The sequence below is a fragment of the Lycorma delicatula genome, chromosome 8 (assembly GCF_047948215.1).
Source record: "Lycorma delicatula isolate Av1 chromosome 8, ASM4794821v1, whole genome shotgun sequence".
Taxonomy (NCBI): Eukaryota; Metazoa; Arthropoda; class Insecta; order Hemiptera; family Fulgoridae; genus Lycorma; species Lycorma delicatula.
In genome coordinates, this window is record NC_134462.1 from 2617684 (window position 1) to 2644092 (window position 26409).

General features: G+C 31.9%; 1 protein-coding gene across 3 annotated transcripts in view; it reads right to left on the reverse strand.

The window, feature by feature from the left end:
* LOC142329404 (WD repeat-containing protein 47) overlaps positions 1-26409 on the reverse strand; it is a 777359-nt gene that overhangs the window by 36581 nt on the left and 714369 nt on the right. For all 3 annotated transcript variants that reach the window (XM_075373979.1, XM_075373980.1, XM_075373981.1), the window contains one exon: positions 528-733. In XM_075373979.1, the coding sequence (XP_075230094.1) occupies positions 528-733 (206 nt within the window). The remainder of the gene's footprint in view (positions 1-527; positions 734-26409) is intronic.

A 26409-nucleotide genomic window follows, 5' to 3' on the forward strand; every position in this document is an offset into this window, starting at 1 on the left:
CTCAGACAAGCATTTTCGTGTTATTTTAACAAGGAAGAGATGATAAATGAAACGAAAGGTGAAAAAATGCCAGACACTTTGCCGGGAATCGAGCACGAGCCTAAACAAATTAAAAGCTAAATTACTACATTATTTGGCCGACATTGGAAAGGTTGAGAGAAATCTTAATTTTAGTCGTTCAAAAGTAATCAAGTCCCTTTTAAGAACATCAGTATGAGAGGAATATCCGTTCAGGAAGTGTGAAAGGGAGAACTATAATTACAGTAATTTCCATATCTAAGAAATTATGTATTTTTTTAGTTTAATTGAATAAAAAAAAAAGAACAGTTAACTGTAAGATTTCATTATGATTTATTTATTTATAAAAATGCTACGACATCCAATAATAAACATGCAATTCAGATTAACCGGTCATAAATTTACAAGAATAAAAAATTTATAATTTTGGAAAATAAAATATTTTATTACATTACAAATAGGATACATTCTAAAAAATAACTGCTGTGAAAAGTATTAATAATATATACCTGAGGTCTGTGAGTTTTGGGTAAGCACAAATCCTAAGTGTTTTCGAATTAGAACCAACTGCGTACAGATTGCCATTTGGATGAAATTCTGCACAACGTACTGCTTGAACATCTTCAAGAGTGGTAACTGGCAAAAATCTTGGTCTTCCTGCATTACTAGCTGTACCATTACTGGTGTTATGTCTATCTCCTTGGCCACCACTTCCCTATAAAAATAAAAATGAATTTTATAATACTAATTAGTTATAAAATAAAAAAACAATAATGCTATAATACTTCCCTGGTAATGGTTATTTATTTTATGTAATGGAGGAAACATAATTATACGTGAAAAAATTTACCTAAGATTTCTTTTCTGAGGTGGGGAGAATTTATCATATTTTATTGTAAAATTATAATTATATGTTAAAATAATTAAAAAAAAGTTTAAAAAAATCAGTGTTATTTTATTTTTTTCTGCTCCCCACCTCAAAAACCAACTTTCAAGAATTTTTTTTGATTTTTCTACTTTTAATATGTTAAATGTAAGAAATTATAAAAACTTCACTGAAAATCAACAAACAATAAAGTTATCTAAAAATTCTTTTTTGGTGATGGGGGTGTTGAATTATGATGTAGTTTAATTATAAGGCTTATTATTTAATATTTTAATTTATTAAAAGTTAAAATAAACGAAAAAGTTTTGAAAAATTAAAAAAAAATCGATATTTTTAAATATTGATCGGCTCCCTCACCACCAATGTTGACTCCAAAGTATTTTTTTTTTTTTTTGGGTCAACTGCACTACTACTTTACCTAAGAATACATAAAAAAAAAGTGTTAAAATATGTGCAATAAATAAAAAGTAGGCTTTTTCGATTTTTGGGGTAGGAGGAATTTTGAAAAAAATTTATTTTTTAAACGGTAAGGTAAGCATGCACGCATGTACTGAATGAGGTTAATGTAAAATGGAGTATTTTTGCATAATTTTGTGAAAACTAGTCCGGGGCCTAAATAAAAAAAATTTCCACTAAGTTTTCTTTAAAATGCCTTTGAAGAAAATCGAAATTGATTTTTTCGTGATATCCCTAACGCCTAACGAATTTTGAAAAAAAAAAATGAATATGATCAATGCTCCAAATATATAAACATTAGAGCCAAATTAAAAGAGAATCGTTTAGATCAATCCGGAGATATAAAAGGCCAAAAGCCACACGTACACCACACACACACACACACACACACACACACACACACACACACACACACACACACACACACACACACACACACACACATACACACACATATTTGTTATGACCACCATGCTTTCCCCTTAGTTATCTAGATAAATTCGCCGGGAAAATAAAAATCAATCGATGTAACGATACAAAAAAAATTAATTATACTATAATATTATAACGCCAACTTAAAAGCAGTAAAGTTAAACAGCAAAGTCTCAGTACATGTGATATTAATATATCACACGGTCCATAATGTCACTATCGTTAGTAAACATGACACTACGAACAGAAAATTCTCGTATACAAACAAGGTCGTCTGTAAATAAAATAATGAGACTAGCTTTTTTGGCAACCAAAGTGACAACACTAAAATTACTAGTAAACATATCGTTATAAGAACAGCTGATTTATATTAGGTATTACTATTGTTGCCACGCGAGGTGTAAACAAACTTTTCGTGAAACGAGTTTTTGTTGCGAGTTACAAAAATTAGTGATACTAATTACGAGCAATGTTGTGCAATCAAATTTTGTGTTAAACATGGTGAGAATGCTACTGAAACTTTTTCAAAACTGAAAAGGGCGTATGGAGATGACGCTCTGTCATAAGCCCAAGTTTTTAGGTGGTTTACAGCATTTTCAGGTGGCCGGGAATCAGTTGCGGAGGATCCACACTCTGGAAGACAGTTAACGTCAAAAATTGACGACCATGTTGAGCGAATCAGAGACTTGATACGGTACGACCGGAGATTAACTGTCAGAATGATCGCAGAACAATTGAATTTGAACCGTACCACAGTCCATCAAATTTTGGCAAACGAATTGGACTGAAAAAGGTTTGTGCAAAATTGGTCCCAAAAAACCTCAATGTTGTATAAAAAAACAACAGGGTGGTACCGCGATCTTCTAGGACGAACTGAAACCGATCCTGATTTTTTTTAAAAATGTTATTACCGGTGATGAATCTTGGATGTTTGAGTACGACCCAGAAACAAAACGCCAGAGCAAGGAGTGACACACTTCAAACTCAACACCTCCCAAAAAAGCAAAAATGAGCAAATTGAAAATCAAAATCACGCTAATTTGTTTCTTCGATAGTAATGACGTCGTCCATAAAAAGTTTTTTCCTACAGGACAGACTGTAAATCAATATGTTTACCGAAAATTCTTTGAAGACTGCAGAAAAGAGTTACCCGCATGAGACCAGCGGGTAACCATCAAAGACAACTGGATTCTGCATCATGACAATGCACCTTGTCGCACTGCAATCTTAATTAATTGTATTTTGCAAAGAAAATCATTCCTGTAGTTCCTCAACCGCCTTATTCACCTGACGAACTCCTGCGACCTTTTACTGTTCCCGAATTTAAAAAACACTTCAAAGGATAAAAAATTTTTTTAAGAATATAATTTAGCAAAAAATTTACTAACAAAAACGTACAACAATTAAAATAAAAAAACCACCCTTAAGTTCTCGTACAAAAAATATCAAAATTAATGTTGCATATAATAAGACCGAGTACGATTTATTTATATTTGATTAATACATAAATCCGAGGCTAACGTACACCCGTGTTAAAAGAATAGATACATAAGAGTATTAAACTCTTTCAATACAAAAGGTTGAAAGATCGAGGTCAAATCACATTAATTAAATTCTATTACTAACAGTTCCACGATTCTATTAGGTAATAATGATTTCTTGTTACGTTAACATAAAATTAACAGTCCATCCTCGCCCGGTGATAAGATGGGCGGAAAATGGCTACAATTAAATAGCACTGATATTATTCCAGGTCGTTACATAACCCGCATTGTTAACAGTCATTTATTAAAGAAGAAAAAATCGGATGGGTTAAGTGAGATTAGCTAATTAATAACCATGTAGATATGCGCACGTGAATTTAAGATAAAAAAACATATTTAATGAACTTAACCGACTTATCTTCAAGATATATTTTTATAAATAGGTGACGGTCAAATATGAATGCAATACAAATAATTATTACTGAAAGTCCATCATACGTACAAATCTCGACAAAATCTTTTTCCATACGTAAACTAATTAAGAATCGAAGGTACAGAATAATAAAAATATTAAAACGACAGTTAGAAGAACAGTTCGTATCTTAAAAATATTAACAATGATGATAATAATAACAACAATCTCCCATAATCCTTGTAAATGTTCAGATCTAACCTCGATGCACGCAAAGGTTTGCATATAATTATTTTTTAATTAATAGCTCTTTAAAAATATCTTAATTACACTTTAACAAAGATAAATACGAAAAAATTTTACCACATTTTTTCTTCATATTTTATATATATATATATATATATATATATATATATATATATATTTATACATTTATACGGATAAATGTGTCGAGGGCGGGTACAAGAACACCGCGGGATACTTTTTAAACGGTTACAATTGATTGTCACTTCGTCCTAGATTTTTTTTATTAGTACTGTACATCAACTAACTGCTATCTAAAAACTACTAACTACAACTAAATCTTATTTATTTCTTCTTCTTTTGAAGAAAAAAAAATAATCGTAACAATGCGTAAAATCAAGTTTTACACTAGTAAAACATCAAAAGACGGATATTTGACACATTTTTTTTTTTTTTATGTAATGATCATCCCACTACTTTGTCAATAAACCATAAAAGTTCTCAGAATGCAACCGATATTTTGGAAAAGAATATTTTTATTATTATACAATAACGCTAGTATGTGAAATAATACAGTATAATGTAACCTACTATTGTTAATATCATACTTACTATGTTTTTATGTGTTAAATATTGGTATCTTGCTGATTTTTAAATACAAAATGCGGCTATTAAATAAGGAAACTAATGTTGTAAAATATTTTATTTTGAATTTATACATATTAGTTATTATCCCCTTCAATATACACCTCTCCTCTATCCCTACAACGCTCCATGCGAATTTTCCATTGTTAACACTATAATGTTTAGCTGTGTAAACTGTAAGAAAATGATTTTACATCGATGTCTTAACGATAATTACATTGCTTTACTTAATACACGATTTCAACATTTTAATTAACAATGAAATAAAAAAAAAAAAAGGTTTTGAAGGAAAGAATTTTAGCTGTTTTTACTCCCTTGTACAAGGAAGTATTGTAATCGCGAAAAATTTTGGTTTTCAGATTTCAACGGAAATATCCATTTTGAATAGTTTCGACAAGTCTATACATACGTATGTATCTCGCATAACTCAAAAACAGCCGTAGGATGTTGAAATTTTGCATTAAGCACTGTTATAACATCTAGTTGTGCACCTTCCCTTTTGATTGCAATCGAGTGGACCAAAAGTGTCCACAAAAACACAAAAAAAAAAATTGGATTTTTTACTTTTTCTTAACTGCAGTAATCAACCCGCATCAAGAGCTTTTCAATGACATATCATAAGCTGTACTTATTTTCATCGGTTCCAAAGAGTTATAGCCAAATAAAATTTTAATTAATGAAATACTTGGATCTTATAAGGGAAAGGCACATCGGTTCGAATCAGACTTCATCTCCTTTTTTTAAATTTAAATATACTGATTTATTAATAACTAGAAGACCCGGCAACGCTTCGTTATTGCTAGATTTGAGTATATATGTAGATTAAATGAACGCAATTGAAAGTTTGATAAAACATTTTAAAAAATGAACAAAATTTAACCTTTCACTATATCCTGTTTTCCCTGTTTACCTTGTCCCTTTTCCTCTTCTTCAATTTTCCCCTATTTCCCTTTTTCCCGCCCATAAATCAGTCCAGCAGTTTTTTAGTCCATACCGGACACACATACAATTTTTCTAAATATCTCAACCCCCAGCGACATCTAGCGGCCATTTTTTGCAAAAATATTTTTTTTTACGTAGCTAATATATATTCTGAATATGAGCCAAATCGGACCATAAATGGAATTTTTCCAAATATTTCAACCCCAGCGCTATCGACCGTGTCCAACTTTTGCATAAGTATTTCTTTCCATGTAAATAACACATATTCTGAATATGAGCCAAATCGGACTATAAATACAATTTTCGAAATATCTCGACCCCAGCGCCATCTAGCGGGTTCAAACTAATTCAGAAACCTTTCCCAAAGTTTCCCCTTTTAAAGTACAAAAATTTACAGGACTTCATATATATATATATATATATATATATATTGAATAAAAAAGTCTGTTTGTATATTTGTTTGTTTCGTAAATATCTCGACACCAGCCCCACCTAGCGGGTATAGTTTTTGCAAAAATATTTCTTTTCACGTAAGTAATATTCATATTCTGAATATGAACCAAATCGGTCCGTAAATATAATTTTTCTAAATACCTCAACCCCAGCGCCATTTAGCGGGTTCATTTTTTACAGAGATAATTCTTTCCATGTAAGTAACACGTATTCTGAATATGAAGCAAATCGGACCGTAAATAGAATTTTTCGAAATATCTCGACGCCAGCGCCACCTAGCGGGTCCGAACAAATTCAGAAACCTTCCCTGACATGCGTCCAACTATTCCCCAAAGTTTCATCGCTATCGGATGAACGGTTCAGGAAGGCATAAGAGACATACAGACATACATTCATTTTTATATATATAGATTATTATTTGTAAAATAATTTTTACAACGAATAATATTTTAAGAACCACAAAAAAATATGAAAAAATGTCAGAAGTTATTAATGAAGTAAAATTTTATGTACTTTTCATTTTAAAGAATGTGTATATGTAACTTAATAGGCGTCCAAGGAAGTCATGTGATGTCCACATCAATTTAAAAAAAAAAAACAATAATTTTACAAAACCATGTCCAACAACCTTAGTTTTCTTGAAAGCGTTGTCCATTTTTTCCTATTATTTTTTTGTTGTAGAACAAATCGTAATGTAACAAATAATGACTCGGTAAAGCTCTTTGTTTTATAACATGTACTATACTAATTGGTCACATATTTTTATTTACTTATTTACTTTAATTTTTAATTATTAACATTAACTCTAATTTATGAAATTTTAATAAACCTTTTTAAACAATTAAAGAATATTACGGTTCCACTATTCTGTAAGCTGGAGATGCATGTGTATTACATACATACTCGAATGATTGTAAACTATTTTTTTAATATTTTTTTCAGAAGAAATCAGGCTTTCTTATGTGTATTTTTAAATTAAAAAATAGATTTCATTAAATCAATCTCTTTTTATATGAAAAAAACAATATTTAATAACGCAGCTTACAAAATTATTCAATAAGAAATAGATTTCATTAAGATCGATTCGTGTTTTATCGTGAAATACAATTGAAACAAAAAAAGAAATCGAGATAACCGATTAATTAAACACCGATCTCCGTGGAGCGACAGCATCTAGGCATTTTATCCAGAGATCCCAGTCAGGCATTTTCATACGCTACAAATTTCCATTTTCATATTCCCACATACAAGCTTCGCGGCGAATTAACTGATCTAAAACTAAATCTAAGTAAAAAAAAGCTTCGTACATTTAAAAAATGTATTTAAATAACTTACAGGCAACGCGTGTCACCCTTATGTAAAAACTTTAAAACAAAAACCAGTATGACAGAGAGAAAAAGAATAAGTGCATAAAAAGTATTAAAAATCAACAAGAAACTGTCTTTTTACCTTTAAGCGGAAGAACAAAAATGTAAAACCAAAGAAGAGAAAGTAAATTAAAAGAAATCTAATTAAGGTAAACTAATTAGTAGACCCTATCAAATTAAATAAGGAAAACGGTTTAAAAAAATAACAATCTACGCTAGATCGTTTCATTTAACTTGTAAAAATTAAGTTACACAGCAGTTAGTAACAAATAAATAAATTACATTCTGTTTTTATACGAAAAAAGATAATAATTTAATAAAGCAGCTTACAAAATTATTCAGCAGAATAATTAACAAATGACTCGGTAAAATTCTTTGTTTTATAACACGTAATACATAAATTCGTCACGATATTTTTAACATGTCTAAAAATTTACTTGTTTACTTTATTTTTTTTATTTTAAATTATTAACTTGAACTCTAAGTTATGAAATTTTAATAAACCTTTTAAAATAATTAACAGTATTATGGTTCCACTATTTTTAAGCTTGAGATGCATGTGAGTAAATTACATATATACTCGAACGATTAGAAACTCGAGACCCGATTTATCAAATAAGCAACCTGAAGTTAAGACCTTGGTCCGGCCACCGAGTAAGAAATGAAGTTTCTAGAACTGTTGATTTTTGCAAAATAAAACGCGACAAACCACAGAAATACCATGAATTCCTAAATCTAGAAACCCTAACAACCGCAGCATAGATCCGGTAAGTGCCAAATCAAAATCCAAAGAACCACAAAGGAAAAAGATATTAAGTTTAAGTAAAACGAGTGGATGATATGAAAACTACCAAGAAAAACGATGAAACAAGATAAATTTAACCAAGGAATCAATTGTGCTCAATTAACAGGGCTTACCCCAACTATAATTCTTCGGGACATCAAGGTATCGTTGACAAAATAAGAAAAAAACTAATAAAAGAAAAACACTGATCGACAAATGTAAAAAAAAATTATTTCCAGATAAAAACTACTAAAAAACCAACTTATAATCCGATCGAAATAACTCATTTAGAGGGGGGAAAAATTGTTACCTGTACTTTTATAAGTGAAACTGGTAAAGGGGCTGATAATAAACGTAAAAAAATAATAATGCGTGACCGTGGGGGGGGGGGTAGAGGGTTGATTTGGGGGGGTTGAAAAAGAGTGAAAAATGATATATTGCGATTTCCGGCGAAAGTTGACGTCAAAAAAAAATTGTGGGTATTTAAACTATTTACAGAAAGGTATATTTTAACAAAGTTTCATCAAAATTAAATTATTTTTGCGGAAATGAAAAATAAAAAACGAAAAAAAAGAAGATTTTTCGCATTTTTCTCGGAAAATTTGAGGTTATGTAAAACAGGGACTTCTACAAAGGTTGTAGATTTTTACACGATCTACAAATTTTGTATTGGAAAATTTTCTTTTTCAAGCCCCCAAATCACCATCTCCGCTCATGCATTTATTTTTTTTACGATTATAAGCCCCTTTACCATTTCCACTTATAAATGTCCAGGTAATAATTTTTTTTCTCTAAGTGAAATTTGGTTGGAGTATTAATTCCTTAGCCGTTGAAAACAAGGAACCGAAAATCTTCGCAATTGGAATCTCTTTTATTAGATTCCCAACCCAGAAAATACAGACTTTTCATGTCAACGCAAAATCCTAAAGTTTTTCGTAATTTTCTTTAATATGAACTAATAATGGCCTTTTTTACTTGTCCCTATTTACGAAATAGATATTGTTATACATAAAACTTATCGACCGATTTTAATTCTTTTGTGTTCAGTTTTTTTTTGTGTTCAGTCATTTGACTGGTTTGATGCAGCTCTCCAAGATTCCCTATCTAGTACTAGTTGTTTCATTTCGGTATACTCCCTACATCCTACATCCCTAAAAATTTGTTTTACATTTAATTCTCGTACAAAAATATAAATTTACATTCTTTTGTAGAAATATATAAGCGATTATTATTATTATAGTCATATTTAATATATTTAACTTCCATTAACGGACAATATTTTTCTTTTACTGATAAAAGCAGTGATACAAAATAATTTTTTTTTAATAATGTAAATAAATCATACATAAATCCAAAAATTAGTTTGTTTGTCGTCTGTGTGTTTGTTTTCGCATCACGCGAGAACCAATCGACAGATTTCTTTGAAATTTGCAGGATACATTTGCGTTATCCCAAGGAAAGATTTAACTCATAGATAGAGACCCTAGTCCCCTTGGGGGTGAAGTTGTCAAAATATTTAATAAAGAGAAAATAATAATATTTTTACTTCATTGTAATATTTCTGTTAACATAAACACAGAAATAAGTTACGAAGCTTTCCTCGTCAAAGGTCTGTTTATTTTAGCTACTGTAGTTATTACTGTTCTGTTTTTTGTAATTAAATTTTTTTTTCAGGTGTCATAGTCTGAATACTTTAATTGTTATTTATCAGTATTATTCCCACAACCATGAAAGTAAGGATCAATGCGGGGGTTCAGGGGGCGGACCCTCTGGCTAGACGGGAATGGCGAACGAAGTCCAACCGGCTCGAAGCGCTTCTCTGGAGCCCCACCGGATAGTGTACAAATAAATAAATATATATGTATGCATATGTAGAGAAAAATCTTCATCTCGGATACAAAAGTACAATTTCAACATCATCTGCCTCGCATTTGCCGACATCGTTCTACTGGAAAACAAAGAAACACAGCCCGACAACTCAAAAAAGAATCGCAGCTAAATCTGGTCTGAAAGTTTTCTTTGAAAAACACAATTCATCACAAATATTAAAGACTTTCACAAACGCATTCGTATCGACAACGATGAAATTTCTTAAGTTAGCGAATTCAAGAATTCAAAAGTCAAGTAATGCAAACCAAATAAGTTAGTAAGAAAGTTAATTAACGTAAGTAAGTAGTTAATTCACGCATTTCAACTATCACGCTCAACATCAGTACAAAAGAATGAACAGACACAAGCACGCAAACTGGAATTCGTATTACCGGAAACATCTGCAATAAAAAATGCATCTCCATCAACACCAAGATCCGCTACAAGAAGACAGTCGACCGAACCAAACGCTTACACGCAACGGAATTCCACTAATAAATCGCGAAACCCGATTACTTGAACGCAAAGAAAGAAAGATCTTCAGGAAAATCCTAGGCCTAAGGAAAACCTATGATAATTACTAACTCTGAACCGACAAAAAACTCTACACATATTGTAAAATTTCACCGAAATAATTCAAAAATTCAATTCTAAGGCCACATTTTCCGCATGAATTGCATAACGAAGACTCAAAACCTATCCTCATATACATCTAAACTCAAAACAACAGTAGACGGATCAATGATATCCGTAAAGATATACAAAAAATAAATATCACCGATGAAGAAACAAAGATCGGAACGCATTTCAAAACAAAAATTCAAAAATTTCAGTGGGTTTAAAGGACAAACAAAACAATCGACTAAAAATTTATCGTGATCTGAGGAAAAAAAAATTCCATTTACAAAAAGTAAAAAGATTAAGAATAGAAGAAGTTATTCACGCCCTGCACAGATGGCCAAAATAAAATAAAAAATATATATACATAAATAGAAACATGCGAAAGGGAGGATGATTCGTGTACCTTTCGCAGAGGATTATCATCCTGAAGATACTTCCACATTTAAAGAATAATTTTCTAGAGCGCATTATACTTTTCTAGCAACGAACATTTATTTATATATATGATATAAAATACAATTTTTTACTTCAAGTAGATCATTACGACTTACCTTACGAACAGGATCGTAAGGCAAAACGTAATTTTTCTTTCACAACGCATACTTTACATTTTTTCACTTTCAATTTAATAATTCTCGAGAAAAACGAACAAACGTTAAAATTATACTGGGAAAACGTCCCGACTATTCATAAATAAATACAGTTCTATAAACTGAGTCATAGATTAAAAAAAACACACTCATAAATCATCATTAAAAATCATATTGATTGTATCTATGAAATAATATAATAAAATTTATGCTTTTAACTATCGATTACAATCAGTATAAATCAAAATCGTTAACGATATTTTTACACCTATATAAATAATAATGGAAATATTATATACGGTTATCTAACTTTTATATTTATAATAATGTACTAATAAATACATAAAAACAAAAAGATTCCAAGTTACTAAGTGTAAAAAGAAAAACTTATCGAACGAAAAAATAACTGAAACTCAGTCACCATTAACGTCATAAGAAGTTGAATAAAATAACAAGTTATTCCTGTTCATTAGTTTTACCTCATCTCATCACCATCATCATCATTATACCTCTTCTGACCTTAGTATGCACCAACAACTGCATTAAATATGCTATGCAAAATAAAGCACAACCGGAAATGATCAAAACAACATAGAAGGTATTCGTTCACCGTAATTAATCATACTGGTTAAATGTGATTTATGTAGATAAGTATGGAATTTATAAATATACACAGTATAACGAATTATGTGCAACGCTGTAAGCGAACTTTCAAAAACGAAATTTAATAATACATAAAATAACAGGAAAATACATAAATATCCACATATAATTTTAAAAAAAAATCCCTTACGGCACACCGGAAGTCGCAGATAGATTTCACCGGTCCTAAGTAAAGAATAAAAAAAATTTCCACCTTAAAGTTAAGAAAAACTTCAAATTTACCCGATACGACAATAGTTACATTTAAAAAATGTTTCACATGTTTAGCATACGACAAGCCCCATCTTCTTTCAATTCCAGCAAACTTTTGGTCATCCCTTCCTGTAAGGGATGGTCATATCAAAACTTGTTTCAGGCAAAAGTTTTGGGTAGTATTTAAAGGCTTAACGACCAATTTAAACAGATTCGATAGTGTGCCTATTAAGAGAGGTATGTTTTATATTGTCTTCAAAAACCCCATTTTTTCTACCCCCTGGGCCGATGGTTGGTGACATCAAAAAACTTTACGAAGATAGGTTTTAGGCCCTTATCCAAAGAACGGTAGGAAATTCGATATTTTACTTAATAAGAAAGTTATAAAGATATTTTGTTTTTTCGTAAAAGCCCCCATTTCCACCCCCGTGGTCCTATTTTGGCCGGTAACAAACTCGACCGCGATTTCGGGACGAGTTATTTTTAAAGAAAAATTTGAAGGTGATGGGCGCAAAATTACGGCAGTTATCGTGTCCACAAGAAAGTGAATATATATATATATATATATATATATATATATATATATAATAAGTTACGGTTACGGGTACCAATGCAATATTGCCTATGGGTAATGGCTACCATTACAATAGGTAATGGTAGCCATTAACCATTACAATAGGTAGGTTTGTTATGAAATCTACCTAAAAGTATAATCAGTGCACGAATTATTTTATTCAAAACTCAAAATATTCTTGTAAATTACGTTTTTGTGCTCTTGTACAAAAATGGGATTTTATTATTCACTTTTTTCACGTGAAAAAACTTCCAAAAGTTTTAATCTATACTCGTTAAAGTTTACGGATCATAGGGTATGTAGGTGGTACACGCTAAGTTACAAACTGCCGGGTATACTACGACCGCTTTAAACCGATTCGATTCTGTGCCTATTAAGGGAGGTATGATTTTTTTGTCTTCGAAACCCCATTTTTTCCACCTTCTGGCAAATGGTTGGTGATATTAAAAAACTTTACTTAGAAAAAATTTAGTCCCTTATCCAAAGAATAGTAGGAACTTCAAAAGAATTCTATATTTTACTTAATAAGAAAGTTATAGCGATATTTTATTTTTTTCGAAAAGCCCCTCCATTTTCACCCTCATGGTCCGATTTTGCCTATGAAAGTGATTGGCGCAAAATTACGGCAGTTATCGTGTCCACAAGAAAGTGAAATATATATATATACGCGTATAACTTTGAACTGACAGCTGTTTTGGGGTTTGGGGGATGTGAAACGCGAAGATATGTGGAAATTTTCCGGAAGTCGAATCAAGTTACCCATTACAATAAGTAGCTTTCTTATTAAATTTACCTAAAAAAATGTTTATTACTTCCGTAGTAGTTATTATAACCCATACAAAACAGAGAAACTATTAACATTAATCAGAAAAAACGAACCTTCCCAAATTTTTATATTTTTTTGCATTATAAGTGTACTTAATTGAAAAATATAAAAATTTGTTTACAAATTCCAATTTTATTTACAGATGATTAATTTGTTTTATTTCGAAAGCGAACACATTTCCTGAATTGCTAAAATAATATCAAAAATTAAGCGTTACTTATGTTCATTGTTGTGGAGGCCAAAATAAGGCTACGTCCTGCCAAATTTGATCGCACGGATCTCTGGCGATGTTACGCAGGCGTCATATGAATTCCCGAAAGTAGTACGAATCTACTGCAGACATTGATCTAACACTTTCGTCTTTTTGCTGCTGTCAATCAACTCCCACTGTGTTTGTATGCAGCCCGGCAATTAGACCTCAAAAGTTAACAGAGTGATTTTGAAAGTTCGATGTGTAAAATTGTAATCTTGTAGATAAGTATATCATTGTAACTGCGGCAACAATCAGAAATTACGTTCTTCCCAGATCTAATACACTCCTATATAACTCTTAGCGATAAGTCTTTCGTTCGATCAGGGACCGCATATACGAAAGATTCTCTGCAAACACCACTGCTGAGGGTAAACAGTGTACAGGTACAGGTACAGGTACAGTGTGGTCCCCACACTGTATATTCGCCTTGAATAAAGAGATTCGTCTATTTTTCCATGTACAGACGACCATTTCCGCCTATTATTACTGGATTACGGAGTAACAAGTCCGAACAAACGTCCCTTACAACATTTGACCGATCAGTCACAGCGGCACTATCCATACCAAATTCTTCGTTACAAAACTTAAAACTGTTATATTCCCTACTCCATGCGCACAGGAAATAAACAAATTCCTCTTCTAATTTTCTGGATTGTAACCAAGTACCGCTCGTTAAACGAGCAGAATTGAAACAGCTCGAGACACTACATCACTTATCTTCCCTGATGCTAAAGGAAAGAGATGTTTCATGGTACTATACGGAAAAACCTAGGATTACATAAAATCTCTTTGGCTTGAAAACACCAAAATTGTTAATCTGGCACCTCTGAAATTAAGGCAATCGAACCCATGTTGGATGAAAATAACGAATAGAGACAAGCACAAAGTACACGACTGAAATAATTGACTGCACCGACTGCTAAAGAGCCACCGATGTAACTGTGATAAGATAAGATCGGTAGAAATCCTACCCTACTAAACGACATTGTATATGTTCTGTGTGTACGTCACCCTTAGCTTAGCACCGGAATATACCGATCACTAGCGGAAAATCCCGATTCGTTAGTACATGTCTCGTGGTGGTCAGGTGTGTACTTTTTACATTATTATATATCGATATATACGCGAAATATATATCGAAGTTTTGGGAAAATTTAGCACATTTCCACGGGATCAAAATTTCCAGACGAAAATCGCAAATATCTCGAAAACGGTCGGTCCTGGCGCTCTGGAAAAATTTTTCGAGCACCCACAACCATATCCTATCCGCTCCCACTGGTTCCCGTCGGATGATAAAATATTTTCAAGTGTTCCCGGGGCGCCGTTCGGAAATTGTGGAGGGGATGCGATGGGATAACACCGTAATATCTCGGCAACCGCTAGTCCGATTTTCACAATCAAACGGCGTATGTATCAGTAGGTCGAGCGCTAATTGTTTAACGCATCGGGTGCATTCTTTTGACTGGATCTTGGTTATCCGGAGATAAAATTGTTTTGACCTACGTTTTGATGATTTCACTCACCCGCCGTAAAACGTACCTATCCGATCTTTAAATGCTAAATGCGTTCAATCCTGTGCGCTAGCGCAGCTGTAAAAATAAAATTATGAAGACTAAAAAGTAGAAAATAAAAAATATGTAAAAACATTTTAAAAAAAAAACCACTCGTAAATTAAACGCACTAAAATATAAAAAAATAATTTTAGGACGGTATCTCAGAATGGATTTGACAATAAGCTTAGATTGGTGATATGTGAAAGTCATAGCTTCAAATTAAAAATTTGATATTTTTGCCATTTTTTTTTTTTTATGCGTGATGATTGGCCAAAGAGTGGGGAGCAAACACGCATAAGAAAAAAATTGGCAAAAACATCATACCGTTCTAAAATTATTTTTTACCCTTTAGTGCGTTTAATTTAAGTGGTGTTTTAAAATTTTTTACATATTTTTCATTTTTTTATGCGTTTCTTTTTCTACATAAAATAATGAACTATAACCAAAACGTAAGCACCGAAATGTACCGATCTCTCACGGAAAATCTCGATTCGATAGTATCAATTTCTACAGTTAAATCTCTAATTTAACATTAGTTATATCAATTTTCATCATTAAAAAAAAAATTTTACGCAAGAGGTAATCAATTTTGGATACCTTATAATCCCATTCCGAGAAACCGCTCGGAGGGCCTAGCTGCGGAGAGTGCCGTACACACGCCCTGCAGCTAGTATAATTACTATATCCATAAATGATTTACATAATGGAAATTCAAAAAATGAAAATTAAGGAAGGTGTCCTTTTACGAAATAAGACCGGAATAAGTTATCACACAAAATTGAATTTTTTTTATAGGATTATCATATGAAATTTTTTATAGTTAAATATCCTCCTTGTCTTTATCACGGATTCGAATCCGAATCTAACGGATGACCTAACTTTTTCGAAAAAATATCGACGAAAGTTACGTTAATTTGGCCTATATTTCGCTTTATAATAGAGTATACAGGTTAAACTATACTTACAAAAATTTAATTTAGTATCACTAAGCTGTAAATTACGTTAAAAAATAAAAAAAGTTTCGAAAAAGCAAGATGACATTGGTAGACGACAAAGGTAGTTGAAGAGGATGGATTTATGTAAATTTTACACGTGCATTTAACATTTTAAAGAAAAAGAGAAAATTAAAGATTAATTTTAATGAAGATACATGAATACTAATTAAAATGTTTCAAACAAAATTAATCATAAGAACGCGGGGAAAACATTTTTCTTAATCAAAAGAAGGAAAAGAAAGAAACAAAAATTTAACTTTTCTAACATGATAAAACCAGTTTTTCATCATTTTTTTGTTCGGCTTATACTGTCAATAGATATATAAAACGTTATCTCTGCAAACACACAAAATAAGATAAATCAGTCTTCAGAATCATTACAGTAATATGCACCAGAATAGAAACATAAATCAGAATAATTATAACACATTGTACAAATGCTTTAAATTAAATACAGTTAGCAAATATTTAAAACATCATGATTATCCAAAGAATTTTAGTTTTATTTTGTTTAAATCTTCAAATTTTCTAGTTTAAAATTAGTATACCCGTCAGTTTGTAAGTTAGCGTGTACCTACGTACCCTATAATCCGTAAACCTTAACGAGTATAGATTAGAATTTATTTTTCACGTGAAAAAAGTATATAATAAACTCCCATTTTTATCCAAGAATAAAGAAACGTAATTTACATGAATACTTTGAGTTTTAAATAAAATAATTCATGCACTGATTATACTTTTATAATTTATACCTATGGGTAATGGAAGCCATTACTTAATTTACATTTCACTTTCTTGTGGACACGATAACTGCCGTAATTTTGCGCCCATCACCTTCAAATGTTTCTTTAAAAATAACTCGTTCCAAAATCGCGTTCGAGTTCGTTAACGGCCAAAATCGTACCACCGGGGTGGAAATGGGGGCTTTTACGAAAAAACAAAAAATATAGTTATAACTTTCTTATTAAGTAAAATATCGAATTCGTTTAAATTTCCAGCCATTCTTTGGGTAAGGGCCTAAAACTTATCTTCGTAAAGTTTTTTGATGTCACCAACCATCGGCCCAGGGGGCACAAAAAATGGGGTTTTTGAAGACAATAAGAAACATACCTCCCTTAATAGGCACACTATCGAATCTGTTTAAACTGGTCGTTAATCCTCTAAATACTACCTAAAACCTTTGTCTGAAACAAGTTGATATGAGCATCCTTTACGGCAAGGGATAACCAAAATATTGCTGGAAATGTAAGAAGATGAGGCTTGTCGTATACTAAACATGTGAAATTTTTTTTCACATACAACCATTGTCGTATTGAGTAAATTTAAAGTTTTTCTTAATTTTAAGGTGGAAATCTTTTTTATTCCCTACTTAGCAACGGTGAAATCTACCTTCGCCTTCCGACGTGGCGAAAGCGATTTTTTGTTAATATTATTGTTTTCCCATTATTATTTCATAATTTATATGTACTATGTATCAGAAGGGATTAAAAAACAAAGTTTTACCGAATAAGTATATCAGCCCCAGACTGACAGAAAACCGGATTCCCTAATAATTTTAGTTCTTTTGAAATTAAAAATTCTGATTAAATTAAAATTCTACTTTTTACTCCCTTGTACGAAGTAAGGGAAGTATTGTGATCGCGAAGAATTTTGGTTTTCAGATTTCAACGGAAATGTCCATTTTGACTGGTTTCGGCGTGACGTCAGTACGTACGTATGTATCTACCATAACTCAAAAACGATTAGCCGTAGGATATTAAAATTTTGGATTTAGAACTGCTGTAACATCTAATTGTGCACCCTCTCCTTTTGATTACAATAGACTGGACCAAAAGTGTCCAAAAATCCAAAAAAATGTGGATTTTAGCCTTTTTCTTAACTGCTTCCTAGCTATGTGCCTCCTCTGTATACATACATGCGTAAGCGCACGTAATCATTAAAAAAAAGTTCTCGATTGAGCTAATATGTATGCAAAATTATTTTCGACTGAATCCTATGTACCATTTGATCATTTACAATGAATCTTTTGAGATCAATTTTAAATATCCTGAAAACGGATTTCATAATATTTAAATCATTGTATCTTCATTAAGCTTTAAAGGTCTGTGTAATTTAGTTATCGTAGTTACTATTAATACTATTCTCTTTTCTATAATTTAGTTCCTTTTTCATGTTTCCATAAACCTTGAATAGTATAATTGTTTTATCGGTATTATTCTCAACAACCATGAGGATAACGAAAACTAAGGGGTCCAGGAGGTTGGATCCCCTGAATCATGCGCATAACTATCATGCTTCATAACTATGTGTGCATAAATATTCCTGTTTTGTTGATTCTTTTAATCATTCCTCTTTAGTTGTTACGGAAGTAGCGAAGATTACATCATATGCAGCTTTTTTTACCGAATTATAACGAAGTGATAAACTTCAAAATAATAAAAATAGAAATTCCTGAACTTAACTAATTAAAATATTATAATTACAAAGAAACATTGTTTTTCGATTTTTATATTTTATACTTCTGAAACGGGCTGAAAATAAATAATTTAACACAAAATAGCTAACCGTCATGAAAATATTTAGACAATATAGGAATTTAATATCGAAGTTACGCTTTATTTTCTACATACGGTAGAAAGAGAGGAGGAACGGTTCCACAATTTTGTAGGGTGACATACATACAAGCAAAACGACTCTGATTTATAGCCCTATATAGAAAATTAGACAGTATACTAAAAACTAAACCACGCCTACGAAGAAACGCTTTGGACTGCGTTCCAAGCCAACAAAATATTACGAGCAACGGATAAGCGATATTAATTTACAATATATATATATATATAAATAACCTATTTAATCTATATAATATTAATCTACTTTCTGATCACAGTGGCGGAACGGTAGGGTCACATATAGGGGGCTCAAATTCGAATCCCGGCAAGACATGACATTTTTCATAAGTAAAGAATTCCATTTTCTATATTCTCATGTACAAGTTTCAAAAGGTTCTGTGATGAATTAATAAAATAATTTATCGTTTATTAATTTATCACAAAAAAAAATCGTTTATTATAAAAGCCGAAAAATAATAAGCATTATAGTGTTACTTCATTAATTTCTAAATATTACTTATAAAAATAATGTTTATTATTTATAATGCTCCTACAACTAATTGCTGTTTAAAGAGGAATTCCTTAATTAGAAAACGTGTGAATTTTTTCCCCTCCATTCGTAAATAAATATTTTCATTAATTTCTCCTACTAACATCGTTTTCTAAAATATCAATTACAATGTAGGATTATCCCACTTTATTATGTTTTTTTTTTAATACAGCCTACGACCGGATAATGCACATCCAAATCTCATCGGGCCATGACTTATCGTTCACTAGCTGAACAGACTGAAACGTACACATTAGGAATAGAAAATAAATAAATTAGTTGGCGTTATCGAGTAAGCGACTTAGCCGATTAGAAATAGCGATATGATTACAGTTTATCGGTTCGAAATGTTAAATATCTTATATTAAAGAAAAAATTAAGCATATATTTTCAGGCTTTTCATATTCAGTGCCGGAAGTGTTTTAAATTTATTTTCTACATTTTTAATTATTAACGGGTCGTTTTTCGAATAGCTATATGTACAGGACGTGCATATAGTCTTTTCCATGATTAAAAAAATTTATTACAAAAAAACTATTAGTTACAGCTGTGCGGTTTTAATTATTTAACGATTAATAATCGGTGCATATTGGGGATTACTAGTTCGAGATTTTTTGAATGAATCATTTCACGGTAGATGGATCGGGCGCGACGGTCCCACTGCCTGACCACCACGAACACCAGACATAACTCCCTTCAGACATTTTCCTCTGGGTCTTAAAGACAGTGTCTATGGAACACCCGTACCTGGTCTGGACACATGAGACGGAGAATAACTGAAGCTGTTGCTAAAGTTACCGATGAAATGTTGACAAACAAATGGCGTGAAATTGATTTTCGGTTGGACATTCTAGTTTATTGATAAGGTAAAAAAAAACTTGATAATCCTTTCTTTCTTTTTGTAATAACGGAAAGACTTTATGAACACCCTGAATTTATTTAGAATAAAGCATTTCAAAGGTACTAAAACTTTTAAAATTAAACTAAATTTTAAATAAAGTAAGGTACACATTCTTTGCTGGAAGGCGGACAACCGGTCAGTCGATCATCAATTAAACTATCGACTGTCTGCATACTCTCACCTTTTTTCTTTTCTTTATTTTTCCTGTTTAGCCTCCGATAACTACCGTTCAGGTATTACTTCGGAGAACGATATGTACGAGTGTAAATGAAGTGTAGTCTTGTACATTCTCAGTTCGACCGTTCCTGAGATGTGCGGTTAATTGAAACCCGACCGCCAAAGACCACCGGTATCCACGATCTAGTATTCAAATCCGTGTAAACCGTGTAAAAATAACTGGCTTTACTAGGACTTGAACGCTGTAACTCTCGACTTCCAAATCGGCTGATTTGGGAAGACGCGTTAACCGCTAGACCGACCCGGTGGGTTTGCATATTCTCACCTGTTGCTTTGAAACTACATCAGTCGACCGACCGCTACTCCGTTATTTAATCATAAAGGCTAATCGACTTCCTTTGACCAAAATATCGATTTGAATTACAGTTGTTGTATACTCACCTATATTCAACTTGTTATCTTTATAGAGATCGATTAAACTGTCGATCGATTGCAAATCGATTGTGTAACTCCACAGCATAAATCTTCTTCGTAAGAAGTCATTTTGCAATAAATAGTAAATGAATACGTAAAATATTAATTCGATAAAGTTTCTCAAGTTATTAAAAGAAAAAAAGCATTACATAGTAGGATGAAAACTAATCGACTGATAGACCGACAGTAAATTAATTTAATATGGCACTGCGTAAGTTAATTATTCAATAACAATAATTAACTTCTTTATGAGAGTTTAGATACGAAAGGCTACATTAATTAGCCGATACATACAGTAATCGATTATTAATCGACTCATTTTGTTCGAGTAAATACTTTACTATAATGCGTAAGATTTTACGTTGTCATATTTATATGACAAGATCTGTAAAATTTATTTGTAATTAATATATAATTTACACGAACAAGACCTATAAATAAATTCAATTACGATTTCACAGAGTAAGACATACCTTATGTAAAATTACCTTATAGGTAAGAGAGAAAATAGTATTTAAAATAAAAAATTCTTCTACAATAATTTCTATATTACTGCTGCAGAATTGAAACCGACACAACTTCGTTATCATATAGCATCTGCAGCTGCAATCGTACCCATCAAGATTAAACGTCGGCTAATTACTATCTTCTTACGATAATTATCAAAAATTACCCGTTCTGGATCAAAATAATTAACCACATTTTTATTTATAAATTCCAATCCGTCTATTCAGTAGTAATGATATATCTAATTATTAAATACATTTTCTTATTCACCTACCAACACCAACGTAAGAGATTTATTAGTTTTATTATTATTTTTTTTAATATTAGAAATTCCTTGATCAGATAGGTATTAAAATATGTTCGATACCTTGAATATCGTTAATCCAAAAATACCGAAATGGTAAAGAGAAAAGTTTACTTACTACGCAGTTAATAAATATATATTTTAAAAACTTATTTGATGTCGACACGTATTTCTAGAATATTTATTTTTATAATAATTTTTGAACAATTTAATCGGACATAAGTAAATATAAAAATAATAAGATAAAATTAAAAAATTTATCTGTAATTAAAAGGAAAATAATAAATTTAAAGATTCAGGACTTTCTTCATTATTTAAGAACTTTTACTTAAAAATAAAACATAATTAAGTACATTTTCATTTAAAAATATTATTTTTTTAAGTTATATTTAATTTTATTCATTCTGACATGCGTGAAACAAATTGAAAACATAATGTCAAAAATGGTACGGCTATGTTCAATGATCCAGCATTGCATCTATTCGACCGGCGTTATACTAGTAGTAAGATGGGTGAAAATGAAAAAAGCTGACAACACAGTTGTTTCTGATGCACGGCTTACACACAAAACTTAATTTAAAATATTTATCGTTTTATTTAAACGTAATATTTTTTTCGTTAATTTAATTCGATTCTAAATAAAGCGCGCGGGCATACCGTATTTAATTCGCGGGGGTGTGGCGGTGCTAGCGGCAACGGTCGACACTAACAAAACTAATCTAATTTCACAACTTACTCGGAACAAAGTCTACTTTGTCGGAACTAGTCGGCAGACTAGTGTAGCCGCGAGGCTTAACATACTGGTGCCGAGTCAACCGGACGATCGAGTTCGAGACCCAGCCAGACCAAATTACGTTTTTACACTTTAAATATTATTCATTAATTTAATTCTACCCTTCACCTGTAACGTCACAACATAGCAGACGACTATAACAGCATTTTTGGCGGTGGGGGTGCAATTTTACAAATATTGTTTCTTTTTAGTTGTTAAAAAATGCGCCTAAAAAAAATACGACAATTAGGCGAGGGTAACCTTGCTCTACAGCATCGCCCACTTGACATTTTCAGTTGAAAATTTAATGGCATCAATGCCATTCCATATATAGAAGTAAACGGACCAAGTTTGGTCAAAATCGACCCGGTAATTCTGGTGATATAAGGTGATTTAGAGGCCAAAACCGAACAAACGAACATTAACACCCGGAAAATCTCCTTCCGGTTTTTTGGGTTCCTTAGGTGTCAAAACTAGTACTCAACTCGTCATCGCAAATCAGCTGATTTCGAAGTCGAGAGTTCTAAGGTACAAGTCCTACTTACTTTTATACGGATTTGAATACTAGATAGTAAATACCGGTATTCTTTGGCGGTTGGGTTTCAATTAACCACTCATCGCAGGAACGGTCGACCTTAAAACTGTACAAGAATACTTCATTTATATACATACATATCATCCTCTGAAGTAATACCTTACGGTGGTTGCGGAGGCTAAACAGAAAAAATAAAAACGGCGTGATCCGGTGAAAACCGCATATCCCCAAATTGGACCGATTACAATACTTTCTCTTCTAGAACTATAGCTCTGTATAGCGCTATCTAGACGGGAAAGTAAAAATAAACAGCCTAATATTGCAGAAGTTAGTTTAAGTAAGTTTTTTTTTATAAGAGCAGACCTTAACGTGAAGCCCGGCTTTTTAAATTAATTTGCCTCAACATTTAACGTTCGTACAATTAATTTTTTTTATCTCAAATTATAATTACGATCGGTTTCGTAGCAAACCATAGCTAAATTGATAGAAACTATAACTAAATTTCAACATAATAAGAAAGTAGAAAGGAGTTTCTTTGAAACACGTTAATTAAATGTATACTAAAAACATCGAAGATAAATCCACGATAGCGTATAAAATTACAAGGTAAAAGAAAAAGTAATGTAAAAATAAATGATACAAGAAACAAACAATCGTAATAATAAATACTTAGATGACGCCATAACTTAAGAATCACTTTTAGGTACCAAGGTCTACTATACGTGGCAGGCTAAGTGGCTAACCGGTCACGTATCGTTTGGGGTTTTCATCCGCAGGATTGAAAGAAGGCGTAAGGATCAATATCAGTATTGCGAAGAAACGGACACGGTAGAATACACCTTTTTCGTGTGTCCGAGCTGGAAGGAAGAATTGCTATGTGACGGTTAGGACTCGCAGAGGGGAGACATGCGGTTGATGCTCTCGTCCGGTGAGGGTTGGACCGCGTTGGGTGCTCTACCAAACGCTACTGGAGGAAGAACGCGAGGAGGACAGCGAGGATATAGGTTGAGGACGGCGCTGGGCGCTAGCCTTTGGGGGCGGGTGTGACTCGGCATTGTTGTCACCAATGGCTCTCGCGGGATGTGTTCATGCCGTCTGAGGCCGGCACAGTTTTTCGTGGTTAAGAAGAATCCACGTGTTTAGTGTATATATTGAGTTCTAAATATGATGTGAATGTGGCGTGTAAATATTTGTATGCATGTGAGGTGTGTCTGTGACGCACCTGTTGCTGAGGTTGAAGCTTTACGACAGTTCCAGCACCGCGTTACGCGAGAGAGTAGTTTTTTAACCCCGCACACTTTAGGAGATACGGGCTACTGAGCGTTTGGTTAAGACAAATTTTCCCATTTCCGACGTAAAAAAAAAGTCTAATATATGTAGCCCTTTTAACCACCTAAAATCTTCGCCACGGTCCAGGAGATTAACGGTTAGATGGTTCGCGTTTAATTAAGTTTCATTTTGTACTTGGTTGCCGATCGATTAACTTCTTCCCGAACATAAAATTTAATGAAATATTCATAAACCATTATACAGATTACTTTTTCTGCATAAATTTAGGTATAAGTTATTTTTTTAATTTAAATAATTAACAAACAGCTCTTTATTGAAGAAGAGAGAATTCGATGTTTAGTACATAGGTCACGAAGAGACCATGTATAGAAAAAACAATTTCCAATATTAACAGGAGGTATTTATGCGTATTATGCGAGTGTTTCCATAGTATCAACAGTGCAAGAACTACTTCAGAGTTTACTAATAGATATTTCCGTTTACGATTCGCAAAATAGTTGAAATGCTAGATGACGTAGCATTTAAAAATTATTAAATAAATCTACTCGAAATATTATAGTAATAAAAATATATTTTAGCAAATTTATTATGAAGATTCCTCGGGTAGGAATCACACAATAATATATAAATTTTTATTTACTGAATCCTGTATAATTTTAATAAGTAAACGTGAATTTGCGCAAAGAAAAAATAATAAACACTCTCATCATATAAAAATAGTACTGCGTAACAAAAGTTACATGTCAAGCTTCAAAATATAAATTTCTTTAAATAAAAGCAATTTTAAAAAAAATCATGTCAACGTGATTTCAAAGTTCTAATACTTTCAACTTTTATAATTTAAAAAAGGCGATAACTTTTGATAGCGCACTAAATTACAACAATCTAACGAATTAAAAGATATTAGATAAACTGTTTTTCATCCACTAGAACATAGCGATTAAAAAAAAAAGAAGCTAATAAAATACTGCATGACTTTCCCGGCTATTAAAAATAATAATAATAATTGAAAGATTTAGAGCCGAAAAACAGAATATATATATTTTTTAGAGGTAGGGGAAAAATTTTAAGAAAACCTTTTCTTAAAATTTCATGTATAAATTTAACTTAACAAATTTTCTTAAGTAAATTTTTTTCTAAATCTAACAATCCCGTTCAATAAGAAAAAAAAAATTTCAAAAACTTTTCAGCATTTTAGGCCCGGAGTCTACAATTTTATCTACAATTTTTTTTTTAAATTGTAGACATTCTTGATACCTCTAAATATGAAGTATAAACTTTCAAAAGATTAAAAAAAAAATATTTAAACAGAAGGGAGATACAGCAAAACAACAAAAACATACATTTCAATTTTACGAGTTTGGGGTTAATTTTTGAAAAAAAAAAAGACTTTATTTTATTATTTATATATGCATTGCATATAACACTTTAATAATGTTTTCTCTAAAAGTCTGTAAAGATAATCGAAATTGTTTTACGATATTTCTCACCAACTTAACGAATTTCGGAAAAAACATATGAACAATGCCTAATATATGGAAATATTTTAAACCAAATCGAGGAAAAACGTTTAGGAAATCCTGTGATATAAGGCCAAAAGAAATGTGACACGCATACGTACAGTATGTACGTATGTGTTTATATGTGGCTTATGTAAAGACCGATTTTTCGTTAATTTAATGTGGTTATAATATTTTTTTTTTTTTTTTTTAATTTATTTAATATTGGTAAAATAATAAATATCAAAGATAAAGAAACGTCAACGTTCCAATTTTCTTTTAAACCTCCGTGACCACCGTTAGGCACTGCTTCAAAGGATAAGATGAACGATTTGTAGCGTGTGTGAAGAAAAGACCGTGCCTGACCGGGATTCGAACCCAGGACCGCCGGATGAAAGGCCGAGACGCTACCGCTCGCGACACGGAGGCTGGCCAACGTTCCAACTTGCAACATCATAACGAACCGCGCTTCTAACTTGCTCCGCTCAAATTTTTTCGACCTTAAATTGAGTGTAAGTCAAGAACGACTC